The following is a 26,949-nucleotide window of genomic DNA, read 5'->3' as shown; positions in this document are numbered from 1 at the left end:
TCTGCCTTTTATTCAACCACAAATTCCACTTTATTTTAGCCACATCACAGGACATCGCGAATATTGTGTTTCTGGATTTAAACAGAACACTCGTAACTCAATGGGAATTTTTTTTTAATTTCATTTCATTTATCACCTTCACTAAATGGTTGCCCGAGCGAGCGGGGCCCAAACAATAGACAGCAGTCGGTGCCATTCAGGGTTTCAAAGTTCCTGTTTGACGTGGGCATGTCGAGCTTTGGTGCTGGACCCGCTGGGAAAGATCGCGTTTGGTTGCGAGAGCCATTCTCTCCTTTCTGCCTGACACACATGTGAAGGTTACAAATAGAAACACGGTCCCTCCTTTGTGTTTTGTCAGAAAGAAAGGGGGGGAGAAAAAAAAAACGTTCATGTGTGTTGTGTTGATAACGTGGGTGTGTGTGTGACATGTGAGAGAGCCGCTATCAGTGGGGTAACGCCAGGAATAAAAACACGGTGGGGAAGAGGCGATGGTGAGTCAGAAAGTGGTTTATTTAATTTATTAACAAGAAACAGTTTATTTATTTTATACATGCTGTTGGCCTCTTTGGTTTTGTTCTACCTTTACAGCTACTTGACATGTTCTTTATATGTGAACGGAAATATAATGTTAAACTTGTTGTCATTGGAAAGATTATTTAAGAAACTTTCCTCGGAAATGTTTTTGTCGTATTCATTAGAATTATGTAATTGGTACAGTAAAAAACAAAACAAAACTATACCTTATTGTAACATGTTCACTAAAAATGTTATAATTATTTACATTTACGTGAAAACAAACTAATTTCAGTAAAAGCACACATCTGTGTTATCTTTCATCTAACCTTCTGGAACTTTTCTGTTTTGTGATCTATTGCCTTTTGTTGAAAACCCGCTGTGAACCTGTTCCAAAGCAATGTAAAGCGAGGTCAAGGCAGCTCTGTCACAGTTCTTAGCGAGTCACTAAAATTAGTTACAGTGGTGGTAGGAAATGATAAGAAGGAGCGTTTTCTTTGCCCACATCCAGGCGGACCTTGAGCTCTCGACCCAGGCCGGCGGCTATGATGTGGAGCAGTTTGTCGAGGCTCCAGACTACGATCTCATCTGCTCAATTTGCCAGGGGGTCCTCAGGTGCCCGGTGAGGGCGGCCTGCCATCACATCTTCTGCAAGAAATGCCTATTGCAGTGGCTGAAGAGGTACTGAATGCAGCTTGGGTCAATACCACAGGCCGAACACAAACACAGCGATGTTCAGTGTTTAAGACTTCATCATAGAGATGAAGTGTGAGATAAACCGGGTTGACTGTTATTTATCCTTTGCAGGCAGGAGACCTGTCCCTGCTGCAGGAAGCATATTAACCCGAGCCTGATCTTCATCATGTTCAAGCTGAGCAAGTCTATCGGATGCATGAAGATCAAAGTGGGTCATAGTTGAATTGTCTTGCTGCAGAAATTCCTTCCTCTTGTGCAGGAGTGTAAACTCTCCTCTTTGCTCGCTCCTCCCGACAGTGTAAAAACGAGATCCGCGGTTGCAAAGAAACCTTTCGCCTCTCGAAGCAGTACTGCCACAGCGTGACGTGCATGTACGAGCTCATCCCATGTCCGTACCAGGGGTGTCGGGTGCAGCTCCTCCGCAGGGACCTGGACACTCACGAGCGCCACTGTGAACACTGGCGCCGGCCGTGCCACATGGGCTGTGGCACCATGCTGTCCCACACCACACAGGCTCAGCACAACTGCTATCAGCAGCTGAGGCTGGAGTACGAGGCCAGACAGAGGAACTACAGGGCCATCGCCATGGCCTTGCAGAGGAAGATGAGGAGGATGCAGAATGCCATGGCGCACTTGAAGCGGCAGATAGGGCTGATCTGCGAGAGCCTGGAGGTGATGGATGGCCTGCACGAGGTAGACGAGGATGACTTTGGAGAGAACTCCAGCGCAACGACGAGCAGTGGCCATAGCCACTGCTAAGGGGTTTGTTATCTCGCTGCTGCTGCTGCTGCTGCTGTCTAAAAATTTTGCACTTGTTTAATCCTCTAAGTTTGTGCTTGAGCATGTACATACAGGCAGTGATTCAAATGTGTGAAGACGTAGCAACGTTGTGCTGTAATTTATATTACTTAATAAAGCAATACATAAAATTGAAGTATTTGATTTTAGAGAAGTCTTGAATTTTTGTTTTGTAAGTGTGACGAAGACAAACTGGGATCAGTTCACTTTCAGGTCAACACATTGGCATCATTTAGAATCATGTGTACACTTCTCCCCACTCCCTTTGGTATATGTAAAAATAATTGTGCAAACTACTAAGGAGAAAACTCTGCGATTATAGAGTTACAATGTTTTGTGAGGTTCTAATTTCTTGCTTTTTTTGCTTTACATGTTTAAAATAAATACAAGTATTTTATATTGTTTTTTGATTTTCTGTTGAGCGTGACTTGGTTTGAACTGATTTATGTTTTAACTGTTTTGTGTCTTTGTATCTATTTTTTTTTTTTGCCGTTGTTAGTACGCCCTATTTTATTAAAAAAAAGAAAATGTAAACCAATGTGTTATTCATGAGCAAAAAAATAAAACTGAAATGGGCTGGTTGTCAGGAATTGAAAAAATGGGATGTCTATTGCTTGACTGTCATAAAAAAATAACTTTTGTAACCGAATGGTTTTTATCAAATACAGAGCCTTAGTATATACAGTATTTTACTATTCACGTACACGTCAGATCCAGTAGGGGCAGTAGTTCGCGGGTTTTGGGTCTTTTGTGAAGTATCGCGATAACACCTCCGTATAAAAGCCAACGAGACTTCGCACAGGTCTTCTTCCTGTTTTACAGATCACGTAAGTTGAATACATTTTCTCACGCCTGGCCCAATCCTTTATTATCTTAGTCATCGTTAACTTATTACAACCCATTTTACCAACATATTTTCACATGGACATGTTATTGCATAATACTACTCAAATTGAGTAGTTAACTGACGTTGAAAAGGAGCAGTTTGTCAAAATTGAATGAATGTCCCGATCGTCAAACATGGCGGCCATGCGCCTTGGTTTCATTTGATTAAAGTCGACTACTGATTCAGAATTATGTTTCCTATTTCTAAAAATACTTTTTGTCTCACGACTGTACATTTTATTTAACCCGTGCAGCAAATGGCGGACGACGCCGGTGGTAGAGGAGGGTTTCGCGGAGGTTTTGGCGCTGGTGGTCGCGGCCGGGGCCGTGGACGCGGCAGAGGCCGTGGAAGGGGCCGCGGTGCCCGGGGTGGCAAGTCCGAGGACAAGGAAGTAAGTGTATATTATAAGTCGACCTACAACTGATATCAAAGAAACATGATTTGACCAAGTTTCCCCCTTCTGGTAGTGGGTTCCCGTCACCAAGCTGGGCCGCCTGGTTAAGGACATGAAGATCAAGTCCCTGGAGGAAATCTATCTGTACTCTCTGCCCATCAAGGTAAGAGCTATGAGAGTGTGCAACGATCTCTTAGTTACTGCAGTGGCGTGAAGAAGATCAAACTTGTTTGAAAGACTTCTTTGATCTGTTGAAAATCTCTCTATGTTGAGCATCTCTGCAAGGAGTGTAGGATGAGATGTACTGTCAAAACTACCTGCTTCCTTCTGTTTCCTTCTTCATGACATTGTTGTCAAACTTGTTCTTTGTTCATGCAGGAGGCTGAGATCATTGACTTCTTCCTGGGGTCTGCGCTGAAGGATGAGGTGCTCAAGATCATGCCTGTCCAGAAGCAGACCAGAGCTGGTCAGCGCACCAGGTTCAAGGTGAGCCTGCACAAACTGTTGCCTCATCAACGTTTACGTTGCTCTGTAGCCATAATCAAGACGTAACATCGTTGCTGTGGTTGTTCGCAGGCTTTTGTCGCCATTGGTGACTACAACGGCCACGTGGGTCTGGGTGTGAAATGCTCCAAAGAGGTGGCCACAGCCATCCGTGGAGCCATCATCCTGGCCAAGCTGTCCATCGTCCCCGTCAGGAGAGGTTACTGGGGTAACAAGATCGGTAAACCCCATACCGTGCCCTGCAAGGTTACCGGACGCTGCGGTTCCGTCCTGGTGCGTCTCATTCCTGCGCCCCGTGGTACCGGCATCGTGTCTGCACCTGTGCCCAAGAAGCTGCTTATGATGGCCGGAATTGACGACTGCTACACATCGGCCAGGGGCTGCACTGCCACACTCGGCAACTTTGGTAGGACACGTGCACTTTGCTTATCCTTTGAATTTTTCTCCTAGCTCTGCTCAGCTTCACCTACACAGTGGTGTTGTTGTCGTTATCAGGAGAGACATAAACGAGTACTGTAATGCACGGCAGATGGACTTTGCCGATAGTCTCTTCTGTTCCCCTTTTAGTACTCTACAGTTCCTCTTGGTTGCATATGTTAGACACTTGAAGCTCAAACATTTACTCTTAATTTCAGCCAAGGCCACCTTCGATGCCATCTCCAAGACTTACAGCTACCTGACCCCTGACTTGTGGAAGGAGACCATCTTCACCAAGTCTCCATACCAGGTACGATTTAACCATAATTTTATTTCTTGCTTGGTGATTTGAGATTTCTGCTCAATTAATATTTTTACGTTTTGCAATTTCAGGAGTTCACTGACCATCTGGCCAAGACTCACACCAGGGTGTCAGTGCAGAGGGGACAGACTGTCCCAGCAGCACCCTCCTAAGTGTTGAATGAAGAGAACTTTTGAATAAATGTTCTGAAACACCACAAGTGTGCCTCATTTTTTTTTTCTTTTGCTGAAAATTGTTTTCTCTGGAAGTGCTGAGAAATTATCTGCATTTAATGGCAACTAAATTAAGCTATACAAATGCTGGTGGTGCCTCCAAAAACACCATGAAGGTTAAAATTGAAGATGTGTATTAAAGATTTTTCTAGCTAAGGGGTTCTGAATTGCATACACAATTTAATGGCAATACACAAAAGTGTTTTTGACTAAACGGCACTGTGCGCAATCACCTATGCTGGGAATTGAAATTACACTGATGTAAAAGCGGGAAGATGGGTGGATTTTTAGATCCAATTATTTTGGTATTTTTCTTAGTTTGGTGTTACTGCACAGACATTGTCAGGGCAACTATTCTTTGCCTTGTACAGGAGGCAGAGAAAAATACCTAAAACTAACCATGTGTATGTAGCTTTCAAAAAGACAAAACTTACTCTAGATCAGTGTTTCTCAAAGTAGGTGGCGTTCACGGCAGACTTGAAGTGGGGTGCAACTCCGCGGCCGGCTCGTGCCACGCAACAATTGTTTCGCCCTCTGCTCTATTTTCTTTATATTGCGCGAGCGAAAGGGCCAGAGGACAATGAAGAGTTTTCCAGCGCTGATAGAACGTAATCAAACACTATGTGATCGACGCTGCGACTGGTGAGATATTATGACTTAGCGCACGCAGCGCTCAACGTCATCCCGTGTGGCAGGTAGAAAATGTGTTGTCGCATGACTGATGTTGATGTGGTCAATTTCATCAAAACAAGACCCCTGAAAGCGCTGCTATTCTCTGCACTTTGTGAGGAGATGGGAGCACAACATAAAGCTGTGTTGTTTCACAGCGAGGCCAGGATGGTGGATGTTACAAAAGTGGTTTGCCAAAAAAAGTTATTTGCACAGTAGAAAAGTGAAAGGAGTATTCTTGTTTAAAAAGTAATGTTCAGGATTTGATGTCACAAAGAGTGATTTGCTAAAGTTGTTTATTTGTACAAAATAAATGATTTCATAAATGAAGAGAAAAGTGAAATGAATGTGAAATAAATGTTCATGATAAAAAAAAAAGAATGTTGGTTTTGATATCACAAAAAGTGGTGTGCCAAAGGTAAAACATTATTTGCACATTTATGTTGTTTCAGTGAATTTGAAAAAACCTATTTTGTCACCATTTTGGCTTTTTGGGGGGGCATGAAAAATCCCAAGGTGGGGCGTGACAGAGAAAGTTTGAGTCACGCCCCAAACTTGCCATGCAAGTCTATGGGGTGAAAAGTCAACTTTGTCCTTGAGAGACATGGGGCCACTTGCAGGTTCATCGGGATCCCTCAAGACACAGCCACGTCAAATTTGGGGCTTCTAGCCCATGAGGAACCCCGAAACCCTAACCCTAATTCCAGCCTTATCGCTAACCCTAATGCCATGCAAGTCTATAGAGACATGGGATTACTTGCAGGTTCATCGGGATCCCTAAAGACACAGCCACGTCAAATTTGGGGCTTATAGCCCCAAATTTGGTGGGGCGGGGGGCATGACAAATTTTCTTCCTCCAAGGTGGGGCGTGACAGAGAAAGTTTGAGAACCACTGACTCTAGATCACATAAATTTATTTTACATTATTACATGAGACTGACGAGAAAATTATTAAGCAGTCTGAGCTGCCATTCGTTCTTTCTGCTTCATGAGGCATTTCCTAGCGCTGGCGTACGCCCCCAGGTCTCCATCTGAAATAGAAAGCAAAATTTAGTTATGCAATTGTAGGCTTGAGCGTTTGTTAAATGGTTCTTAGCTGCCTATGTAGTTGTGTTGCATATAGGTCTTCAAACATGGTCACTTACAGCGAGCCTGGAAGTTCTTTGTAACCTCGGTGAACTCCTGCAACTCCTTGGTACAGTTCTGCAGGTAGCTGTGTCCCTCCCTCTGCTGACAGGCCCTCAGACGCTCCTGGACCACCTTCACAATCTCCTGGTCTACTTTGCTGAGAGGGAAAGACAATCACAGGGTGATACAGGATAAACTGAATTATCAGTCAAGATAGCTGCAAAGGCAAGGTACGACATAAACCCCTCTACTTGTATGCAGAATGGATCAGTTCACTGTAGAAGTATGCAGAAAGCTGTGGTGCAACTGCACGGTTGACCAATGTTGCTGTTTTGAAGAATTGGCTAAGCAAGTCTAGCACTGTCACACTTTCTCATTTTGAGCCTGGATACCTTACTTTAATGCATGCAATGGATTGGTGTTCACATGGCCGCAGACAGCTTCATACACTGGCAACACGTCTGAGCAAGTGCCCTCTTGCAAGATCCAACTTACTAGTCCCTCCTCCACTGCATCTCAGCCTCGTAGTAGCAGGTATAGTCGCCCTCCTGGCACTCAGTCAGGTCGGGAACACGCCGGAACTTCTGGTGGTAGTACACGAGCTTGTTTTTGGACCGGATGCTGTCAACAACATCTGACGAGAGGAAAATGTATTTTACTGCAGGGGGCCAAAGAGACCCGCACAGAGATTTCACACGTCATAGAAACGGCACTAGCTAGCATTAACAACTCGCCGTGGGATGCACACGAAGACATCGACATCTGTTTGTTATTGACAAGTCTTCACTTCCTGATAATGACTGTGATAATAACCCAAGTGGGGACAGTTGTAGCAACGTTTCGGTGTTTAAATCACCGGTCGCGTCTTCACCCTTTCCCACAACTGTGTTATGCTAGCTTGTTAGCAACCTTAGCTTTCGTTACCTCTGAATGTGGTGACCGGGAGGTCCACAGAGTAGTAGAAGAGTTTTGACAGAATCACAGCCGGGTTCGGCAGTGCTGTCTGTTTTTCCGCAACCGGAGTCTGCCGAGGAGGCTCCGGGTACGCTCCTTTATCATGGTCCGTTGGCATTTTTCAGCAAGACACAATTCGACCTCGACAGCTCTCCTTCCAGGCGACGCATGCGCAGGAGACTCCACACAATGGCGATCTAGAGGTCATTAAAAATAAAACAGGACTTTTATTCAGTGACTCGTTCTCTCTCTTATGGCATTTCTAATAAAATAAATGTGTTTTATTTCTAAATATTTGTGTTAAAAGGGATTTCGGCAGTGAAGAAATTATTTATTTTAACACGCTGGTCAAAGGGTAAAGGTCACGGGTAAAGCTGTAGTACTAACAGTAGTGCAACAGGTGGTGCTACCGACAACCGCTGATTAGATTATAATTCATTAAAGGTTCTATATATGTCGGTTCTATTACTTTTGATTTGTGTATCCTGTTAAAATTACACCAGAACATTATTTTTCTTTTAAAAAGCTGACAAAATGATCTGAAAAACATTATTTCTGAACAATTGCAAGATGAGCAGTTACATTCATGAGTTTTTAAATGCAGTAATATGCTGCAGTAGTAATTGTGCCTGTGGAACATTTGTCATTTAATGACAGAGAAACAAACAGGCCGACGGTACAGGCGGATGGCGCCCTGATTTAAAGAAACATTATTGTTCTCCTTCTCTGCCCTTTCTTGGTCTTGTGGTTCCTGTCCACTGGTTCTCTCTCCACCACCTCGGACCCCCGGAGCTGACACTCTTATGAACTTGGCATAGATTGCCTTGTTTGAAAGTGAATACAGCTCCTCAAGCAGGCCAAACACTAAATTAGAGCCCTTAAACTGAGTCACCTCATGTGTGACCATCACCTCAGCACTCATTCCTCTTTCTTTCTCTCCACTGGACAGTGTGTGGACATGGTCAGTGCTCCTCCTTATATCTTATATATTTTATCTTATACATAGTTGCTTTATTTGCTTTTATTGGCATTTTTAAATGGAATTCTACGTTTGTCCATATTTGTGCCTCTTAACTGATCAGTCTTTGCAAATAAAGAAAAACCATGTGATGGGATTTATTTCGTATTCAGAAGGTAAGACATTAGTAGGTTTGTAGGATGATGAAAATCTTAAAAATGGAACTGTAAATCTGACTTGCAAACGTTCTACTGCATTCCTTTGGCTTTTCTATAGAGAAGATCACTCCTTTTCGATATCCAACACATCTGAAACTCTTAGTGTTCTGAAATCCTTAGTGTTGGTTGGAGCAAAGTATTTTAGCATTACTTACTTTGTCTTCATACCTCAGGTATTGACGCTAGTATTCCTGGACTCTTGCCCTTTTCCAGTCTCATCGGAAGTTCCATGCGCCCCGACATGGACACATGGGCTTCTTGCCCCACAAGCGAAGCAAGAGGCACCGGGCCCGGGTGCGCACGTGGCCCAAGGATGATCCCAGCCATCCAGTCCACCTCGCTGGCTTTTTGGGCTACAAGGCTGGCATGACCCACACGCTTAGGGAGATGCACCGCACTGGCCTCAGTACGTGTGGCAGGATCTAATGCAGTGTTTGGGTTGGGAGAGGATACACTAGTTTGAAATGTAATGACTGAAATGTGAAATGAAATGCAAGCCAGTTTGTTTGTCTGTTTTTGCCCGCAGAACAATCAAAGAGAGAGGAAGTGGAAGCGGTCACCATCATCGAAACCCCTCCGGTCATTGTAGTCGGGATTGTGGGATACATCCAGACCATCCATGGCCTTCGCTCTCTCAAAACCATCTTTGCGGAGCATCTCAGTGATGAGTGCAAGCGCAGATTTTATAAAAACTGGTGTGGGCAATCGTCCGTGGCCTCGTCTTGCATTGGCTACTCCTGACCTGCACTGGGTCTCAGGTTCGCTCTTTCCCGCTTCAGGTACAAGAGCAAGAAGAAGGCCTTCACCAAGTACAGCAAGAAATGGCAGGATGAGACGGGACAGAAACAGCTGGACAAGGATTTTCACAGGATGAAGAAATACTGCACAGTGATCAGGGTTATTGTTCACTCCCAGGTAGGCCAGCAATGACAGCTGACATCTGAATCTGAAGGAGATTAAAGAAAAACACACTGCAACTCTGCTTGAGTCTATTCCTGCGAAAGGGCAGAGGAGTTTGAGTCCTAAATCCCTCTGATGCCTCTGGCCAAAACAACTCAGACCACGGTCCAGGAACTCTTGGGGAAGGGGGAGTTTCAAATAGCAGTTTAAAAATAATTTTCTGGGCAGCACTTGGCTTCTCATCCAGGCTTTGCCAGGGGACAATATTCATGGCTTGCAGCCCTTTAACATTCCTGCAAGACTTAGCATTTCTGCAAATTTCTCAGCGTTAAATTTCATAAAATGAGTTTACATCTCTTTTGTTCTTTGGCTCTATAATTACTTTTTTCCACGTGCTTTTCCACTTCCAGATGCGACTCCTTCCCATTCACCAGAAGAGGGCCCACATCATGGAGGTGCAGCTAAATGGGGGAAGCATCTCGGACAAGGTAGACTGGGCCAAGGAGCACCTGGAGCAGGCCGTGCCAGTCTCGGCTGTCTTCTCCCAGGACGAAATGATTGACATCATTGGGGTCACCAAAGGCCACGGCTTTAAAGGTCGGAATCAAGCTCCAATTGGTTGCTGATGTTTTAAAATAAATCATCACTGACGGATCCCCCCCCTGTCGCTGGCCCCCCTGCAAGAACAGGTGTGACGAGCCGCTGGAACACTAAGAAGCTTCCCAGAAAGACTCACAAAGGTCTGAGGAAGGTGGCGTGTATCGGGGCCTGGCACCCAGCCCGCGTCGGATACACCATCGCCCGTGCTGGTCAGAAGGGCTACAACCACCGAACTGAGATCAACAAGAAGGTTGGTGGAACAGCCAGGCATCAACTACGAGTTTTTTTTTTTTAATTGAGTACATTCTGAAATGTTTACCTTCATACTCCTGTCCTCAGATATATCGCGTTGGAAAGGGTGTGCACATCCAAGATGGAAAGGTTGTCCGGAACAATGCCTCCACCAGTTACGACACCAGCCAGAAGACCATCACACCCATGGTAGTGCTTTTTTATTGTCATGATTTGGAAAACAATTGGCAACCGATCCGACCCAAAAGTTAAAATTGTTATGCTGCATCATTATAAGGTCTTCATAAAGGGTGATTGCTAATTTTTCTTCTATTTACCACTTACTTTGTCTGAAGGGAGGCTTCTCTCACTATGGTGAGGTGAATAATGACTTCCTAATGGTGAAGGGCTGTGTGGTCGGTGCGAGGAAACGAGTCCTCACCCTAAGAAAGGTCTGCATTGATATGCGTTTTTTTTTTCATTTTATCCTCAATTCACGTTAACTTTAAATAGTTCCTAATGAACTCTGTGACTGTATTTCCGCACAGTCTTTGCTGGTGCACACATCTCGCAAGTCCAAAGAGACCATCGAGCTGAAATTCATCGACACCACCTCCAAATTTGGTCATGGACGCTTCCAGACGGCCCAGGAGAAGAGAGCTTTTATGGTGAGCGGGAGAAGGCTCAGCTCTCTTTTATTTCCCTTTTTTTAAATCATCCAGCATGCATTGCTTTAGCTCGGACTTCTGATTTACCTACAGGGGCCACTGAAGAAGGACGCCGTTAAATCGAGGCCACCGCCTTTGACAGAGGAAGTCTGAGAAGAAAACAAAAAAAAACCCACAACGGAATAACAAAGCCAAAATTCAACCATTTGGCTCGGTGTTCCATAAAAAAAAAGGCTTTGGTGAAAGTTCTGTGTTGGTCTTTTTAACTACACAAGGTGCAATTCCAATTTGTAGTTTTGCAGGAAGAATAAATATAATGGATGTTTTGGCTGTTTCTTTTTTTATTTCTTTGACTATTAAAAAAAAACACGACCCACTAATTTCAGTCAGTTAGAGATCACAACCAACAGAAGCATCAATAACATCTTCATAACTGTCGTGTAAATGCTGAGTAGTCACAGTCACATTCATAAAACATGGCATTGTTATTACATTGTTTTTGTTTCCCGCGTTCCGCACCTCTTCGTCAGCAGTGGCAATAAATACTTCACAGCTTTTTGCCATCAGAGATGCAGTTTGATTCTTTTTCCAGCAGGTGAAGCCGTTTCTGCAGTCACACACGGTTCAGGGGGGACTCTGCCATGCTGCAATGTCCCGGTTGCACCAGGAGGTGTTCTGGATTTTGTGACAGTCATCAGTCATCTGGCCCTCGTCGGAGGCCACTACTCTGACAGGTAGTCCTGGGAGTCCACGGACGACTGTTTTGATGTGAAGTGGTCTGAGGAATGCTGAGATGCGACTGGATTTTCCAGGGCGGATGTCATCAGGGGGAGATATAGGTCGTCCATATTGGGCATGACAAACACTTTCTGGTGAGGAAAACCAGAAGACAGTTGGTGCCATGACGCTTTAGGTCGTACTGACTTCCTGATGAAGCACAACAGACGGACTGACCTGGAACTCGCACTGCAGCTTTTTCTCAATCCACTCGGTCACATTGGTGAAGGTGACCTCCCGCTCCCCGAGAGTGGGGCGCACATTGAGGTCCAACCTGGGAGGTGTGCGGAAGCTGTACCTGAGGGAGGTGGACTGTGTGAGGGACAAGGAAAATAAGCTTTGATGCAGGCTACCGTACGAAAGTGAGGCTCAGTACCATATCCTGTCAGTAGGGGGAGGAGGAATGTTGATGGCCAGAGTGCCGGAGAGCTCTAGGACCTCCACGCTGAGCATTAGAGGCATGTTGGACACCTCAGCTATCTTCTTCCGGATGAACTCGTTTTCCGTGGCTTTCTGGAAGTACTTGGACTTTGCGATTTTGTCCACAAACCTCAAGATCTTCCGACCCGTGCTGCCGCCAGTGTGCCTTTGGGATGACAAGCGCAGGAAAACGAAGCGCAGGAAGTTACGAAGCTTGTAAGAGTGAGAAGCAGAAATCTTAGTAATTGCTGCATCATGCTGCAGTTTTGTGATCAGATTTGAACTCTGGTAAACTTGTGTATTTACCCTTCAGTCACCACGGGTGGGCTTTTATCCCCGACACATCCCTGGGGCTCAGTGGGAGGGGCTTCTTCCTCGTCAGACGAGCCTGCGCTCGATGACTCTTCATCACTGTCCGCCAGTATACACAATCTGGGCTTTGAACTAAAAAACAAAAAACAAAAAAACCACACACACAAACACCACCTCTTGAGCGCAAACGTCCGGCTGTAGGTGAACGTGAAGAAGCGGGGAGCCGAGCGGCGCCTCACCCGACTAGCAGCGTCTCCTGGATGTTGTGGGCCTCGTCCTCTCCGTCTTTGCCCAGCTTGCACAGGTTCATCTTGGTCTCCAGGGTCATCTGAAGGCAGCCTGTGTACAACACCTCCAGCTCCAGCCACAGGCCTTGGAGCAAAATGTAGACGAGTCAGTCGATTGCACATATGTGTCATTGTCGGCTAAGCTTAAGGTAAGGACAAGCCAAAGTGGCGTCAGTGCAACAACAGCATGCAAACATCTCCAGTGTAAATGTACCCCTGCTGTCCAGTGTAGGCGTGGAGGTGCTGAGGACTTGAGGTAGACATGTGCCCATGTCCAGATCGGCCAGGGTCAACTCATTCATGAAGTACGGCAACTAGAAAGAGACAAAAGAAGAGCCTTTCTCAGTTAATATGCATTGTAAATGTGTGTGACTGACGGCGTGAATCACATTATTTGCGTGAACAAGTTGGACTTGTGTCATGTATAAGAGAAAGAGATGATCACTTTGGCTTCACACGTTTCCTCACCTTTATCTTGCCGAGCTTCTTCTGGATCTTTTGCGCCACCTGGTCGCTCCAGTACCTCTCCTGGAGAAAGTCCCAGAAGATCCGTCCCACCAGCGAGTTCACCCACATCGGTTCAATCTTGGCGGAGAACCCTGCTGCTGCCGCCGCTGCCGCCGCCGCTGGACCAGCAGTGGGCTCGGCTCCTCCGTGGCTCCCTGATTCGTCCTCGTCACTGTGCGGCTGCAGGAACAAGTCATGTTAGTTGATAAAATAGATATTTAAACTCTTTCAGCCCCTATGATAGCATGTTGACAGAAATGATGGATGCTCACTTCCTGCATACTTGAGCAAAGCCGACTATGTTTATTTATTTACTGCACTTGAATCAATTTATTGCATTTGAAGTTCATTCTTTTTTTTGACTGTATGATTTTCTCCCTGTGGCGACAAGCACAACTGCTGCTTTGCTTTGCTCACAACCGGTCATCTGTCATCACCACAAGTTGATTGCTGCTACTGACTGAATTGTTAATCTTTTGTTGTCTTTGATTTATCGGCGCAGTTGGATTGACCTCAGCGCCGGATAAAGCAGTCTCAGTTTATCCAAAAAAAAGGCCAGATGTACGATTACAAATATTGCTTGTCTGTTTTATAATCCATCCCAGTGTGTCTTAATGCACCAACCTCTAAATATCAGGTAAAGTTTTGTTTGTTTGTTGAATAATTTATTTACTTATGACAGTATTTATTTACTTTGACATGCAAATCCCAAAACACAGACGCCAGGATTAGCATCTGGGTCAGGTTTGCTACTGATGTCAGGTCCCATTAATATCACTCCAGCCTCTTTGACACCTGATATTTCTGCACGCTGACGCTCAGCCTGCTCGGCAGGAAGGAAGTGTTTTTCGCTCACTCAGCTCGTGCAGGGCACAACAATGAAACGGCAGCTGAAATCGACCAGGGCCTGCGTTTGTTTTTCTCTTCTTTCAGAGAGAGAGAAAAGGGAGGAGAGCAAATGAATTTGCAAAACAGTTTGCATATGTGATTTCCTAGAACGGTCACGTGGATCAGAGGATGTCACCAAGGACAAAGTGGTGAAGGGGATTTTGATTTTGAGCAAACTATCGCTTTAAGTTGAGAGGTGCCCTTTGACCTTCTTGTGCAAAGTGGGGCTCCCCTCGCCTCGGGCGGGGCTGCTAGTCTGTGAGACCATCAGCTGAGTCATGTAGGCGCTGTAGTCCAGCAGCGTCCTGGCTCTGGTGGCTGTGGGAGGGTCGTGCAGCCCCTCTGTGCTTTCCCTGGGGGCGTCACCACCACATGAGGCCTCTGAGAGGGGGAGAGAGATAAAGAGAGAGAGAAACGACAGCCATGAAGAGCAATCCAGCGAGGTGGGGCGTCAGTTTTTTCCTCACAGTGTCTCTCGCTCCTACCTGTGTTTTCCTCACAGCTCACGCTGCACTTGGTGCCAGTACGCGAGGCCGACAGGAAGTGCTGGAACCACTCCTCCTTCTCTCGTCCGGTGCGGCCGAACAGGTAGAGGGTGACTGGGAGCTGGCGGTCCGCTGCCGCCTGACCCTCCACCCTCTCCCACTCCTCCTCCTGACCATCAAGCACGCGCTCCTCCCCGACCTCCCCCTCGTCCAGTGTGATGCAGATGGGGTACTTCCTGTTCCACAGCCGCTTTCGGGCCAAACCGGGCGGCAGCAGAGACACCTGGGATGCAAAATTCAGGGAGACAGAGAGAAAGTTGCAGCGCAACTCTGAAATCTCACGCATCCATCCTGCCAGAATCTATCAGAAACCGTTTTTAATTAGCTTTGCCGCTAATTGGATTCAGTGACGAGTGAGCTTCAATTTAGTTTGCGACTAAACCCGAAAGTGAATGCTGGAATCTGCCGCTGATACAACCAGAAGAAGAAGAGGAAGAAGAAGAAGAAAGAGGAAGTAGAATCTCACAAGGTAATTTCAAATCAGGCTGCTGCTAAAGACATTAGCATGGATGCTACTGTAGCAGCTGTACAGAACTAAACTAAATGCATTGTGCATTTAAAGAAACACAAAATGGCATCAAAGACATTGTCAAGGTGGTTTTAAGTTTTATCAGAAGCCCTCTAGATCACAATGATAGAAGGAAAAAGTGTTTTCTGACTGGTAGAAACTAATAGGGCTCATAACATTGCCAGCATTGATTTGACTATATGATCTCCTTGGTCTGTCTTGTTAATGGAAGCTATTGTCAAACGCCTCCAAACGAGTGAATGTTACAGAAGCACTTTTATTCAGAGCGTCATCGCTTCATCCGTGATCCTCCTGCCCTTTCATTTCAGTGTCGAATGACGATCGGACTGCAGACAGACGAGATTGAACAGTTCATGAAAGGGGTCACCTTGCTGCTGCGTTTCAAACCCGTCCCACACACACCAGGCGCAGTTTTCTTTTTGCCCCCCCCTGGGATCCACGGATGAGAAATAGTCCCGTTGCAGTGAGGACGCTGACCTTACTGTTAGCCAGCTGGTATGTGCGTGTTCGTGACAGCGAAGCCTCGTGGGGCACCTCGTCAAAGCTCGCCCACCGCGGGATGTTGGCCTGTGGGTGTCCGAGGCACAGCCTGCCGCCCTCCAGGGCCACGTGGACCGAGTGCATGAGGGAGGGGTGGAAGCTCTCAGGATCATAGCTGTGCGTCTCATTCATCCAGCCCTGGAAGAGACAACAAGAAAAACTTCAAAAACACCACCAAGCGTCTCAGACAAAGTCGCCGGCAGATTACTTCTCCCCGCTGGATCACATCAAAGTGGCTCCATTTCTATTTTAGGTGCGTCCAGGTGCCAACTGCCTCAGCATGGATTTCAGAAAATATGCCGATTCAACTATGGCTGCACCCAGTGAATTGAAACCCAAAGCGAGGAACAATGCCACTCAGCAGGATTTGAAACGCGAGACGCCCGTCTGTCTCATTTAACAGCGTGGACGCTCATCACGCTTTTAGCGACTCATCCGCCTTGTCTGAAAGCGCCAGGGCTGTGTTTATTGATGCACAAGGCCCGTACGAGGGGCCATTATCGTAACAACCCACTCTCAAGATGCTGCGCCGATTAGCGGTGCACAGTAATTGCTTCAAAACATGTCCATTATGCACAAACAATAGCGGCATCTTCTTACGCTTTCACCACTGTCGGCTGTTGTGATTTTACTGCCTGCCGAGCTACATCTGTAGCATAAGTGCAACAGGAGAAGCACTTAGGAGCAGGATTTCAGTTGACAACGCCGGACAGAAATAATGCAATGCATTGGTCCAAACAAGAAGCACATTTTCCAATATCCATGTTATCCAATCACCAATACGTCAGATCTTTGGTTCTACTTCCATAGAGTAAGAACCGGCACTTCCCATGCAATACAAAATTTACCTCACCAATGTTTTCTCAGTTATAATACGACGTGAACCCGCACAGAAATGTGGGGGAAAAAAATCCATCTGCGGCCCTTTGTGATGTCACAGCTGTCAGTTTTTGTCTCTTAAAAATAATCCATCATTGAACACTGCTCCACAAGAGTTCAGGGTTTAAAAAAACTAAGAACATAATGGCTGTAATATGGAACATTTAAGAGTGTTTTGCACTCAACAACACCTCCACCAATTTTTCTTCCCCATTGCTTGGATTGCAGACTCAACTCCTCCTTACCTCCAGTGTTTTACCATCTGTGAGCTCTCCATCAAGATCATCCACGAGCTGTCGTCTGGATCTGCTCCACCGGTCGCCTCTTTTGCTCCTTTTGGACAAGCTTCTTGGCGCAAACGTGAACACCATGAACAAACCCAACATGAAACCGAGTGCCACCCCAACCGAGAGGCCCGTCAGATACGGAGGAAGCGGCAGCACCAGGAAGCTGTAGGCCAGGAGTGCCACCGGGAGGAGCCAGTGGAGGGGCAGAGGTGAACTGGGCACCTTGACTTTAGGCTGGGAGATAGTTCTGTCTCCACTCTGGAGCTCCACCACCTGGATCACGTCTCCGTAGGTTTGGATTTCGAGACGTCTGTCGGCGGAGGACTTTGACGTGCAGCCTCTCGGTGATGGGTCGCAAACTTCTCTATGTTCGCCATCGGCCTTCCGGCATCTGAGGCCCACATCTTCGTCTCTCCCGCAGCATCCCATGCAGGCTCTGCCTTGCTTGGGGCTGGAGCTGGAGCCTTCGTCGCTCATCATCTTGCTCAGCACGCTCAGTGGATCCTGCATTGCCTCCGAGAACTTCCTCCGCGTGTCCTCCAGCTCCGCGATCAGCAGGCTGCCGCGGGGCTCGGTGGCGGCCGCGGAGGAGACAGCTGGCGATGACGGGCACTCGTCGCTCGGCTGCAGCTCCACTGCCTCGGGCTTGGCCTCGGGGATCTTAGGCTGGGTAAGCTGCTTCCAGGGATACAGGTGAAGCTTGGAGTCCGACTTGGAGAGGTTGACCTCCGGTTCGACCCGCCGAGAAATCTCTGTGCTCAGGGACTTGACCAGGCTGAGCAGCGGTTTGCCCCGCAAGGAGCCGCCTTTGCTGGGCTCCAGGTCGGTGGAGGAGGACTTGACCAGGTTGTTTGTGACGAGGTGACCCGCCGCCACGACCGATGACAGGTCGGCCAAAGAGCCCGGCGACGAGGGCGAGTGAGGCAGGAAAGGCGCCTGGCTCCGGTAGCCTTGGCTCAGGTCTAAATCCATCCCCAGGCTCAGGTCCGGCTGACTCTCTCGGCCTTGCGGCTTGTCTTTGGAGAACGCCACGATGGGACCTTGGTTGCGGCGGTCCAGGCTGAAGAAGAGCTTGCTGTCATCCATTGCGACCCTCAAACAGGAGCTGGGTTGTGGTCACTGAAGCGCATTGTGGCGCTGCTGCTGGCGGCCATGCCCCTCCTGGTGAGCGGTGCAACTGTGGAGAGAAATGAAAAATATATGAACAAACAACACAACATTTAGCCTGCGTGCTCTGTTACCTCATCTTGCCCTAATAATCTCCTCCTCTTCCCTTTCACCTCTTCACTCTTCTGTATAATTTCCCTTCCGTCTGGATTGTCCTTTCCCGGTTCCGGCTGCAGGGACTGGCTGTATGCATGCGTATGCAAGACCACATGAGCGCTTTGTTTCTTTGTTTGAGATACCTTAATCCCACAGTGACAGCTAATCCCAAATTAGCGCCTGTTATCCAACTAATTAGCTTTGTCTGTGTCCAGGCTTGGTCTTCATGTGTTATCTTACATTACAGCTTTCTTTGACAGCATTTTTATCCTTTTGAGGGCAAAAATGTGATTCTTATCCTTGGCTGTATTTTTCAAGAGTCAAGTGGACATAAAAACCACTCATATAATATCAAAATGTATTTTAATATACGTATTTACAAATTAACTATTTACAAATCTACTGTATAAAGTTCATATCCTCCTTTAAAATAAATCAAAGGAATTAAAACTAAAATGTTTCCATGCTTTGAAAAGAAAAAAAAAAGCTGTCACCTTTACGTGCATAACTCCCCTTTCTAAATATGCAGACAGTCATTTATTTCCGTGCTGCTTGCAAAATTAAACAACCCTGCAGTTTCCTCTCTGATCTCGCTGTACTTTTTTTTGGCAAGGTAATAATTTTAGCAAGGTACTGAGCTCTCCGTCAAATCTAATAATACAAAAACGCTGTTGGCTGCGCCCCAGAAAACTCTGTCACAAATCAGTTTCCACTTTAGAGTCAATTATGATCAGTTCACAGTGCCGACAGGGAGCGGAAGGACTTTGGTCCTCTGGGGAACAGAGAGCCGTCAGAGGTCACAACTGTGGATAAACTCCATCAGGATTCAGAATAATCCATCACTGATTTGTTCTTTTCAAGTAGAAAATCAAAAACATTTAAAAACACGAAAAGTGAAAATGTATATTAACTCAAATGAAAATACTGGAAAACTATGCACGGGTGTAAGTGTAAAACCTTACAATATAAAACAGAAAAGTGTTATTAAATATTGTGTATTATAGAAATAAATTATACAATAAATGTGTGAGCAGCTGCAAGTTGTTCTCTTATTGTGCCGAAAGAAGCATTGAAATCTGAACAACAGAACAAAAACATTGACTCAAACATGACCTTTCAATCCTGTTAGAAAGAACTCAGGGTGACAGAGGCAAGTGAAAACCCAGGGAAACTGCTGAGGCATGTCCAAAGCCATGAGATGGCTTTGCTGGGTGGTACGAGTCTGCCACTCATTCTCCTGAGGTATGATTCCCTTTGTGCCCATTTGACGACATTCGCGTTTTAAAACTGTTCAGTGACGAAGGCGCCGTTGACGGTGACGCTGAACATTTGCGCTAATTGCTTTCCTGTCCTTAAACCGCTATTTGACCCTGATGAGTGACACATTTGGCACTGCTTACGTGTGCGCGCGCCAAATGACATGTCTCGCCAAGAGCTCACTGAGCCAAAGTTAATTGATTGTTTATTGTGAGACAATTGCAAACAATCTCTCAGGGGTGAGGGATTGGTTGGTGCTCTTTCAAGGCCTGGTGAGATGTGAAATTCACCTCACATGAATTTCAAAAAACAAAACATCTTTTATGTTTTTAGCTGTGTAGACTCTGAAAGCGCTAATATGCTCACAACATTGTGGAAATTTTCCTTTTACAAAGTCACAAATGGCTCTAACATCTCTGCAGGTAAGTGACAAAAACTTAGTCATTATGTACCTTGTTTTTGTCCCCTTCCAACCAAGCTGATCAACTGGAAGGCCCAGCAGCTCAATTTTGGCAGCAAGTCAATACTGAACATTTTTGTGGAGTGCTTTAAACAGAGGACTAAGTATGCTCTTTTCTTGAAATTTAGAGAGCTTTTCGAATTAATAGTGCATGCAAAATAAATGTAAATGTTTTTGACAGTAAAAGCTGTATTTCCATTGGAGCTTCTTACTGCTCATGAGTTAAAGTTCGTGAACTTGGAAATATATATTTTAACCGTGTATTCTAACTACCCAGCTTTATTCCCACAGCAGAAAGAGCAAATAATTCATTCAAATGCTCAGATTGTTTTTTTTTTGGTGCCCTTTCAAACATGTGAGACAAAGCATGCACGTTAGCAGCAAGCCAAAAATCCAACATTCTTCAAAGAAGACTGCAAACAGAGGGCTAAACACAGAGCGTTTCCCAGCGTTGTCGAGAGCTCTATGAAAAATTGATAATGTGCGGTCGCTCCACTGCCGCTCGAGAAACTCGAGAAAATCAAACAAAAACGTGTGGACGACGAAGGGGGACCTTAACAGCCCCCTGCACCCTTCACGGATGCAGAGCCTTCGCAGTGAGATTCACAAACTGTGCTGCGGCAGAAACTCTTACCTGAGGTGACACGTCCGAGCAGATGCTCCTGAGCTCCTGTGGCGTATCATTGCTTTCAAGTGCGGGCTGCAGTACTCGGTCTGCATGCTGCAGCGCGCTCCACCACTCGGGGCTGCGCACCGTCCACCGGCCGCAGGCACTCACTTATCAGCAGAGTCCAGACTGACTGAGGCACATCATTTTGCTGCAACATAGCCGCCACTACTCCGAAAGCTTTACATCCCCTTAAAAAAAAATAAAAAATACGAAAAGAAAATGTGCGCAATTTCCCCCCCTGCGGGGTGCGTCAGCGGCCCAGACGTCGCTTGTCTCCGTTCGCTCCAGGTGGCTTGGGACCAACCGCAGAATAATGTGATTATTGGCGTCCTGCGTCTGACTCGACTGGAAACTGTAATCCAGATTAGAGCCCTGGGACGAACACGTTGCCAAAGCGACTCTTCCTCTCTGCGCTCAGCCTCCAAACAGTCTGAGCTCAGCGCCTCCGCACCGCACTTATATAATTTCATGACCTGGAAAAAAAACTAATTCTTTCATCCAGGAGCCATTCCCCAACACCTCTAACCTTTAACGAAATACCTTTTTTTTTTAATTTTTAATTTTTTTTTTTTTTTTTTTTTTAAAAGAAGTTACAAATTCTGTGATCTGCTTTCGGTTATTCTATATATTTTGTCTGACCTTTAATGAATACTTTCGACGCATCCATTTGAACTGGTGCTCATTCTAGGGGAACTATGTCCACTAGTAGCTAACTTAAAGTTTTTATCGCTATATAGTGACTGAGTGATACTCATCATGCCAATCACCATGTTGATACTCATGTCAATCAATCATGCTTGACATGAGAAATTATAAGGAAAAGTTTAAACAACTGGAGCAGTTCAAGTGAACGTGAGCAAGTGTTTCTCACCAAAATGTATTTAATCGGCATACGACTATTATCTGCACTCATTATTGACGTTGTAGTATATTTATTAGTTCTTGGATATTGATGAACAGTGTTGTTATTTAGAGCTAACAAGATAGTTTTAATTTGAGTTCGTGTTTATTCTGAAGGTGACGAACGTTGTTTCTTTGCAAGTATGTAACAATTTTCACCTGATTACAAATTAAAACACTAGTGATGATATTTTGGGGCTCTGCTGCCACCTAGAGGTCCCATTGCCGGACGGTCGTTGTACGTCAACGAGTCACGGAAAACAGAAGCTAGTAATTTAGAGGTAATTTGTTGTCTCTTATTATGGGAAAACGCGAAAGAAAAAAAAAAGGCATGCACAATATTAAATGTTTTTTTTTTTTGGGGGGGGGCGGCGAACATACCATCATATTAATGTCGCCACATCTAAAACACAAAGTAAAAAACGGCGACTTTAATTAGTGAGTGAATGAGAAACACCTGCGTTAATTCGACAAGCTGGCACGTACAGCTTTTTTGCTATTTGAGACGCATGCATTACAGGTAAGACTAACATGTTTCAAGTTTCAAATTTTCATTTTCAGATGCACTTGTTTGACGTGGCAGTGAAAAAACAAAACAAAAGACATTTAAAACTTTGATGAATTCCTTTTTGTGGCGGTCTAATTTCTCGCTGGTGTCGAAACCAGTATTTTTCAACCGTTGTGCCGCGGCACACTAGGGTACCGTGAGATAATGTCAGATGTACCGTGAAAAATTAAACAATTTCACTTAATTGGTCAAAAAACAACAACAAAATTATTCCATTGTGGAGTGACTGTGTATTAAAAGGAATGTAGGCCTATTTTATTCCTTTAATTCCTCCCATGATATCTGCTTTCAGTGTATCTAAACAGGCCCAGGTTTCCCACTGAGTGAGTAAAACAAACAAATAGACTGTATTGTCATTATGAGGCTAAAACGTGTCATGTTATAATATTTTGGTTGATGGTGTGCCATGGGATTTTTTTTCAATGTACAAAATGTGCCGTGGCTCAAAAAAAAAAAAAAAAGGTTGGGGAAAAAACAAAAACAGAGAGCGAAGCGCGCTCCCGCGAGGTGCACGAGTATCTCTCGGCATGACACCGGCCCCCTCTCCCAAACTGCGCAGACTCCACTGTTACGAGGATGCGGTTGCCAGCCAATCGCTGGGCTGATTTACTTCTGGATTCCGGGTTCTTCGCGAAGCCCAGTTGGTGATGTCACCGTATGTTACCCACAGGGTGGAGCACGTCTGCCAGCACAACAAGTCAATGTAGAAAAAAAATAATTAAAAAATGGAGCTCATCGCGAAGCAGCGATAGAAACATGAACTGTCGAGTGTCGGCCGCCGTTCTCCGCTTCCCCCGTCCCACTCGGCAGCGATAGCCGCCGCTCAGTATGGCGGGACTGTCATACCTGGTGCTCCGCTTCTCCGGCTCGGCGGGTCGGACTTACGGGGTGTTTTGCAAAGGCTTGACAAGGACTCTGTTGATATTTTTTGATCTCGCATGGCGACTGCGAATCAGATTCCCCTACATCTACCTCGTCGCCTCGATGATGTTCAACGTCAGACTGCAGGTAACGTCCGTCTTTTGATCGCTCAGGGAGACGCGCTAGCTTCACTTAAGCAGCTAGCCCACTGTTTGCTAGCCTGTGCGTTTGTAAACAAACTTGCGTTCGTGGGTGTTTGTGACATTTCTTTTTTTTTTTTGCTAAAGCAATATAACCAGCCATTTGAATCGGTGCCCCACCCAAACATAACTTTGCAGTTTCCTTCTTGTGTTGTTTTTCAATTGCAAAATTTGTCAGACTACTAGAGGCGCCAAGCTGAAGCGGCTTGAGCTGATTCGTCATGACGATGTAGTACCCAGCTACTAATTGCGTTTGCTTACAAGTCGTCCTTTGTTTAACTGCAGCTCGTGTTTTGTCTTACCAGATTTACTTAACAAGTTCAAACACCGTGTCCGTGATCTCTACGAAGTCTTCATGATTCGGATGACGTGTGTTATTTGTGTCAGCACAAGAAAAACATAACACGTTTAACTGCATTTTTCTCAGATGTACCAAACCCATCAAGTTGCTATCTGCTTAGCTCTTAAACTGTTTCTTTAGCTTTGAAATGTACCAGTCTGCTGTTATAAGATCGTCATCAGCTGCCGTTCAAACTACTGCATCCAAAATGAGCAAAGACTAAATTATAGTTTGTTTCAAACTGAGATCTCCGATGTTTGCCTGACAGCCTCCCGGTGTTTGTCTTCACAGGTCCACATCGAAATCCACTGAACCTTTTAATGGCAGATTTTGCACCGCGAGACAATGAGGAGCGAGCGCTGCTGTGTCTCATCGCCCCTCATGTAATCAAACTGCACTCCTCTGCACAGCCGGGTGAAGGAGGTGGAAGCGTGACTCTGCAGAGCAGCATTGTGAAGACGGGCCAAAGTGATGGCGCTTGTTGTTGTTGTTGTCGTCTGTCTCTTGTCACATGAGCCTGGTGCCTTTTGCATGAGGAAAGGGCGACACTGATGCCTGCTACTGTGAGCCGGGGTGGGCGGTGATATGCGAGGATGAGAGGAGGAATAGCGAATCTCACACTCACCTGTCTAAAATCTCAACCTGAGATGAAGAAGCCGCCTGTCACGGCCCTGAAGATTGTGTCAGACGGAGGGAGGATCTCAGCTTTACCTTCTCTCCCCAGCGCGAAACAGGTTGATTGTTACTGTGGAACTTTATTGCAGCGCCGGCTGCAAACATCTCACTTTGGTTTAAAGAGAAAATGTCTTCACCGCCTGAAGTTACAAAAGCATGTTCATCATCCTCACCGGATTAGACTTGAGGTTCTCTGTATAAATGGTACGTGGTTTTTGAACAGAGCTTCGTCATAGGACAGTATTATTGCAGCCATGGCTGCTGTTGTCCTGGACGTTTGCAGTACGAAAATAATTCACCGCATGTCTTTGTTTTGTTCTTTGTTTCGGTATGCACATGTCATCACACTTGTTGGGTTCTGCATATCTGTGGCACTTTGAAAGGCCGTACGGGAAAACAAGTTCACAAAACACTTTTGTTTTTTTAGATTCCTCTGTCAGGGGACTTTTATTTCTGTGGGTTTTTAACGAAACCAAATTCAGGGTCAGGATGATTGAATTCAAGGAGTAATAAACAAATGAAATCACAGCTCTGCGTCAGTTCTCCTTTTAAGCTTTTTGCAAAATGTCAATGCCCGCTGTATTTTGGTGGTGTCATGTGGACAATACAGGACGTATTGCCCACATTTACCCCTCATTTTTTCACCATCATTTCAGAAGAAGAAGCCTTTATTAATCGCATATTGGAAATATTTGCATAATTACAGCAACAACACAAGAGAAAAGACTGGGGATTATGTGGACTAAAAAGAAATAGAGAAATAAAATAAGAATATTTATAGGCTAACATTGCTAAATGGAACGCATCCCTTTAAAAACAAAAAAAACTTTATGAACAAATATTTCTACTGTGGTGTTGGTTTCACCTCCTTTAACGCGCTTCTCCCCCAATATGAAAAATAGAAAACTATCGAGGTAAAAGAATTGTCAACAAGACAAGATACTTGCGACTGGCTCTGCCCCCTGTATTACCATCATTTTCCACACGGGGGAAGCATTTCATTGCATTGCCGAAATCGTCCAATGACTCCAGCCTCGGTGCAAGATGAAAGGGAGAAAAGAGAGGATTGTATTAATCTGTCTGCTGACAATGCTGCCTTAATACAATTTAGTACACGTGCCACACCAACTGGCAGCATGCACGACGTGCTCTATGGTGTATATTTGCGTGCACACGAGTGGAAGGTCTTGTGCCACCCGTTTAGAATCTCTGGCACTTTGCCCGAACTTATTTCCTCTTTTCCAGCTGCTCATTTCAGCGCGTTTCCTTCTGCCCCTCATCCCGAGCTGTGGCTCTGATGCAAGGCTGCAGCACAAAAACTATTAGGGGTTGCCAAGCAACTGTGGTTCTCCTCGTGATAGACAAACCGTCCCTGCTACCCCTCCTCTCACCCTCCCCTCTGGAAAAAAAAAGAGGATTTATTTTTCAGGGATTTGCCAGAGGAAAATATTTAATAGGGTTATCACTGGGGAAGTGGAACAAAGAGAGTGATCTATAGATGGCAGATAAGTCTGGTTATCTTCACTCTGTTATATAGTTTGTACCCTCCAAGAAAATATATTAAAAAAAAAAGTGGGTTTGCGGAGTAAAGATGTCGTTGTTGCCTTTGGGACCGGCAGATGTGTTTTAACTGGGCAAGTGTGTGAGAGCGATAATGCTGCATGTGGAAATGGCAGCGGTTCAATTAGAGCTGCAATGCAGTGTCTTTAATTTTCAATGCACTCCCTTTTTTATTATTCAATAACTTTGATTTATTTGTGAGCGATCCTTAGAAGTTGTGCCTCTGTCGAACCTCGACACGATGTGCTTGGCGGTGCTAATTTTGGTTCAAGAATTTTTTTTTTTTTTTTTATAATATCCCCCATAGATTTAATGCTGCCGTTCGTATCAGCCTCAAGAAGAGACTTTTTTTTTTTAATTGCCCTGAGCGGTGGTATGGTGGCGAGGCCTTGTGTGCTCTGTGATCTTTAAAAAAAAAAAAAAAGAAGTTGTTTCAGATCTATTCCCCTTCAATGTTGTCAGTCAGGTCTCCCTCCTTTCCTTCCATACAGCACAACATATACAACCGGCGACCACAACTGACTCAGCCTGGCAAACAGTGCGGCGACTGGCTCATTTGTGCAACATGTTAGCAGAGAATGGATTAGTAAATATGATCAAACATTAATCCACACGATCGGGGGTGGCCCAGTGCATTAGACTTTGCACTGTGATTTATGCTGATCCCCTTTCACCCTCAGTTTAAAGAGGAGTGGGGGCCACACAGTGTGCAGTAGTGTCCTCCGTGGTTATTCAAACGCACTGTGAAAAGTGAACTTTAATTTGAATGCGTCCGGCGACGCAAGGCTCATGCAAAGTGTTTAAAAAGGCTGAGATCAGGTGATGAGATGAGCTCTGAGCTGACCTGGAAAACTGAAATGAGCGTGTGAGAGATGAAAGTGTGTGCATGTGTGTGAGTGGGGGGAGGAGAAGCGGAAGGCGCTAAAAGGGGGGCGCGCGTAAAAGGGGAACATTTGCATGCGCTGGATCGACGGTGAGCGTCACACGAGCAAATAAAAGAGCGCCTGTTTTAATTGTGTGTTCTTGAGAGTTTTATGGCGTTCGAAAAGGAGTTGAGGGTAGATAAAGTTAATTATTCATGTATGAATTTCAAATGTTTGCTGGATTTTTGCATCATTTCCCCTCTGGCGGACATCAAAAACATATATATTGTCTG

The 26,949-nt window shown here is 45.5% G+C and overlaps 5 protein-coding genes across 5 annotated transcripts; 3 read left to right on the top strand and 2 right to left on the bottom strand.

The window, feature by feature from the left end:
• Positions 1-62: 62 nt before the first annotated feature.
• rnf151 (ring finger protein 151) lies at positions 63-2,143 on the top strand. The gene is made up of 4 exons (XM_076024150.1): positions 63-491; positions 1,025-1,194; positions 1,321-1,417; positions 1,507-2,143. Exons 1-4 carry the CDS (start codon positions 489-491, stop codon positions 1,966-1,968), a joined length of 732 nt encoding a protein of 243 aa, XP_075880265.1. The 5' UTR covers positions 63-488; the 3' UTR covers positions 1,969-2,143.
• A 973-nt stretch (positions 2,144-3,116) lies between these two features.
• Positions 3,117-4,729, top strand: rps2 (ribosomal protein S2). The gene is made up of 6 exons (XM_076024121.1): positions 3,117-3,284; positions 3,361-3,450; positions 3,666-3,773; positions 3,864-4,197; positions 4,427-4,518; positions 4,602-4,729. The coding sequence occupies exons 1-6, from the start codon at positions 3,150-3,152 to the stop codon at positions 4,680-4,682; spliced, it is 840 nt and encodes a 279-aa protein (XP_075880236.1). The 5' UTR covers positions 3,117-3,149; the 3' UTR covers positions 4,683-4,729.
• Positions 4,730-6,308: 1,579 nt separating this feature from the next.
• ndufb10 (NADH:ubiquinone oxidoreductase subunit B10) lies at positions 6,309-7,677 on the bottom strand. The gene is made up of 4 exons (XM_076024122.1): positions 7,464-7,677; positions 7,035-7,173; positions 6,557-6,696; positions 6,309-6,442 (listed from the first exon to the last, which is right to left on the bottom strand). The coding sequence occupies exons 1-4, from the start codon at positions 7,609-7,611 to the stop codon at positions 6,363-6,365; spliced, it is 507 nt and encodes a 168-aa protein (XP_075880237.1). The 5' UTR covers positions 7,612-7,677; the 3' UTR covers positions 6,309-6,362.
• A 652-nt stretch (positions 7,678-8,329) lies between these two features.
• On the top strand, positions 8,330-11,321 carry LOC142886878 (large ribosomal subunit protein uL3-like). Its single transcript, XM_076024120.1, has 10 exons — positions 8,330-8,454; positions 8,883-9,075; positions 9,196-9,364; positions 9,449-9,584; positions 9,980-10,166; positions 10,259-10,419; positions 10,509-10,610; positions 10,757-10,852; positions 10,949-11,068; positions 11,162-11,321. Exons 1-10 carry the CDS (start codon positions 8,389-8,391, stop codon positions 11,219-11,221), a joined length of 1,290 nt encoding a protein of 429 aa, XP_075880235.1. The 5' UTR covers positions 8,330-8,388; the 3' UTR covers positions 11,222-11,321.
• Positions 11,161-21,227, bottom strand: LOC142886877 (testis-expressed protein 2-like). The gene is made up of 12 exons (XM_076024119.1): positions 20,654-21,227; positions 16,998-18,216; positions 15,811-16,011; positions 14,745-15,027; positions 14,468-14,640; positions 13,333-13,551; positions 13,079-13,178; positions 12,817-12,949; positions 12,572-12,709; positions 12,222-12,431; positions 12,023-12,143; positions 11,161-11,937 (listed from the first exon to the last, which is right to left on the bottom strand). The coding sequence occupies exons 2-12, from the start codon at positions 18,123-18,125 to the stop codon at positions 11,791-11,793; spliced, it is 2,853 nt and encodes a 950-aa protein (XP_075880234.1). The 5' UTR covers positions 18,126-18,216; positions 20,654-21,227; the 3' UTR covers positions 11,161-11,790.
• Positions 21,228-26,949: the final 5,722 nt, after the last annotated feature.

This window comes from Nelusetta ayraudi, unplaced genomic scaffold (assembly GCF_046127955.1).
Source record: "Nelusetta ayraudi isolate G7.1 ecotype Tasmania unplaced genomic scaffold, CSIRO-AGI_Nayr_v1 ptg000016l, whole genome shotgun sequence".
Taxonomy (NCBI): Eukaryota; Metazoa; Chordata; class Actinopteri; order Tetraodontiformes; family Monacanthidae; genus Nelusetta; species Nelusetta ayraudi.
Note: the sequence above shows the minus strand (reverse complement) of the source record. Positions and strands in the feature narration are given on the sequence as shown.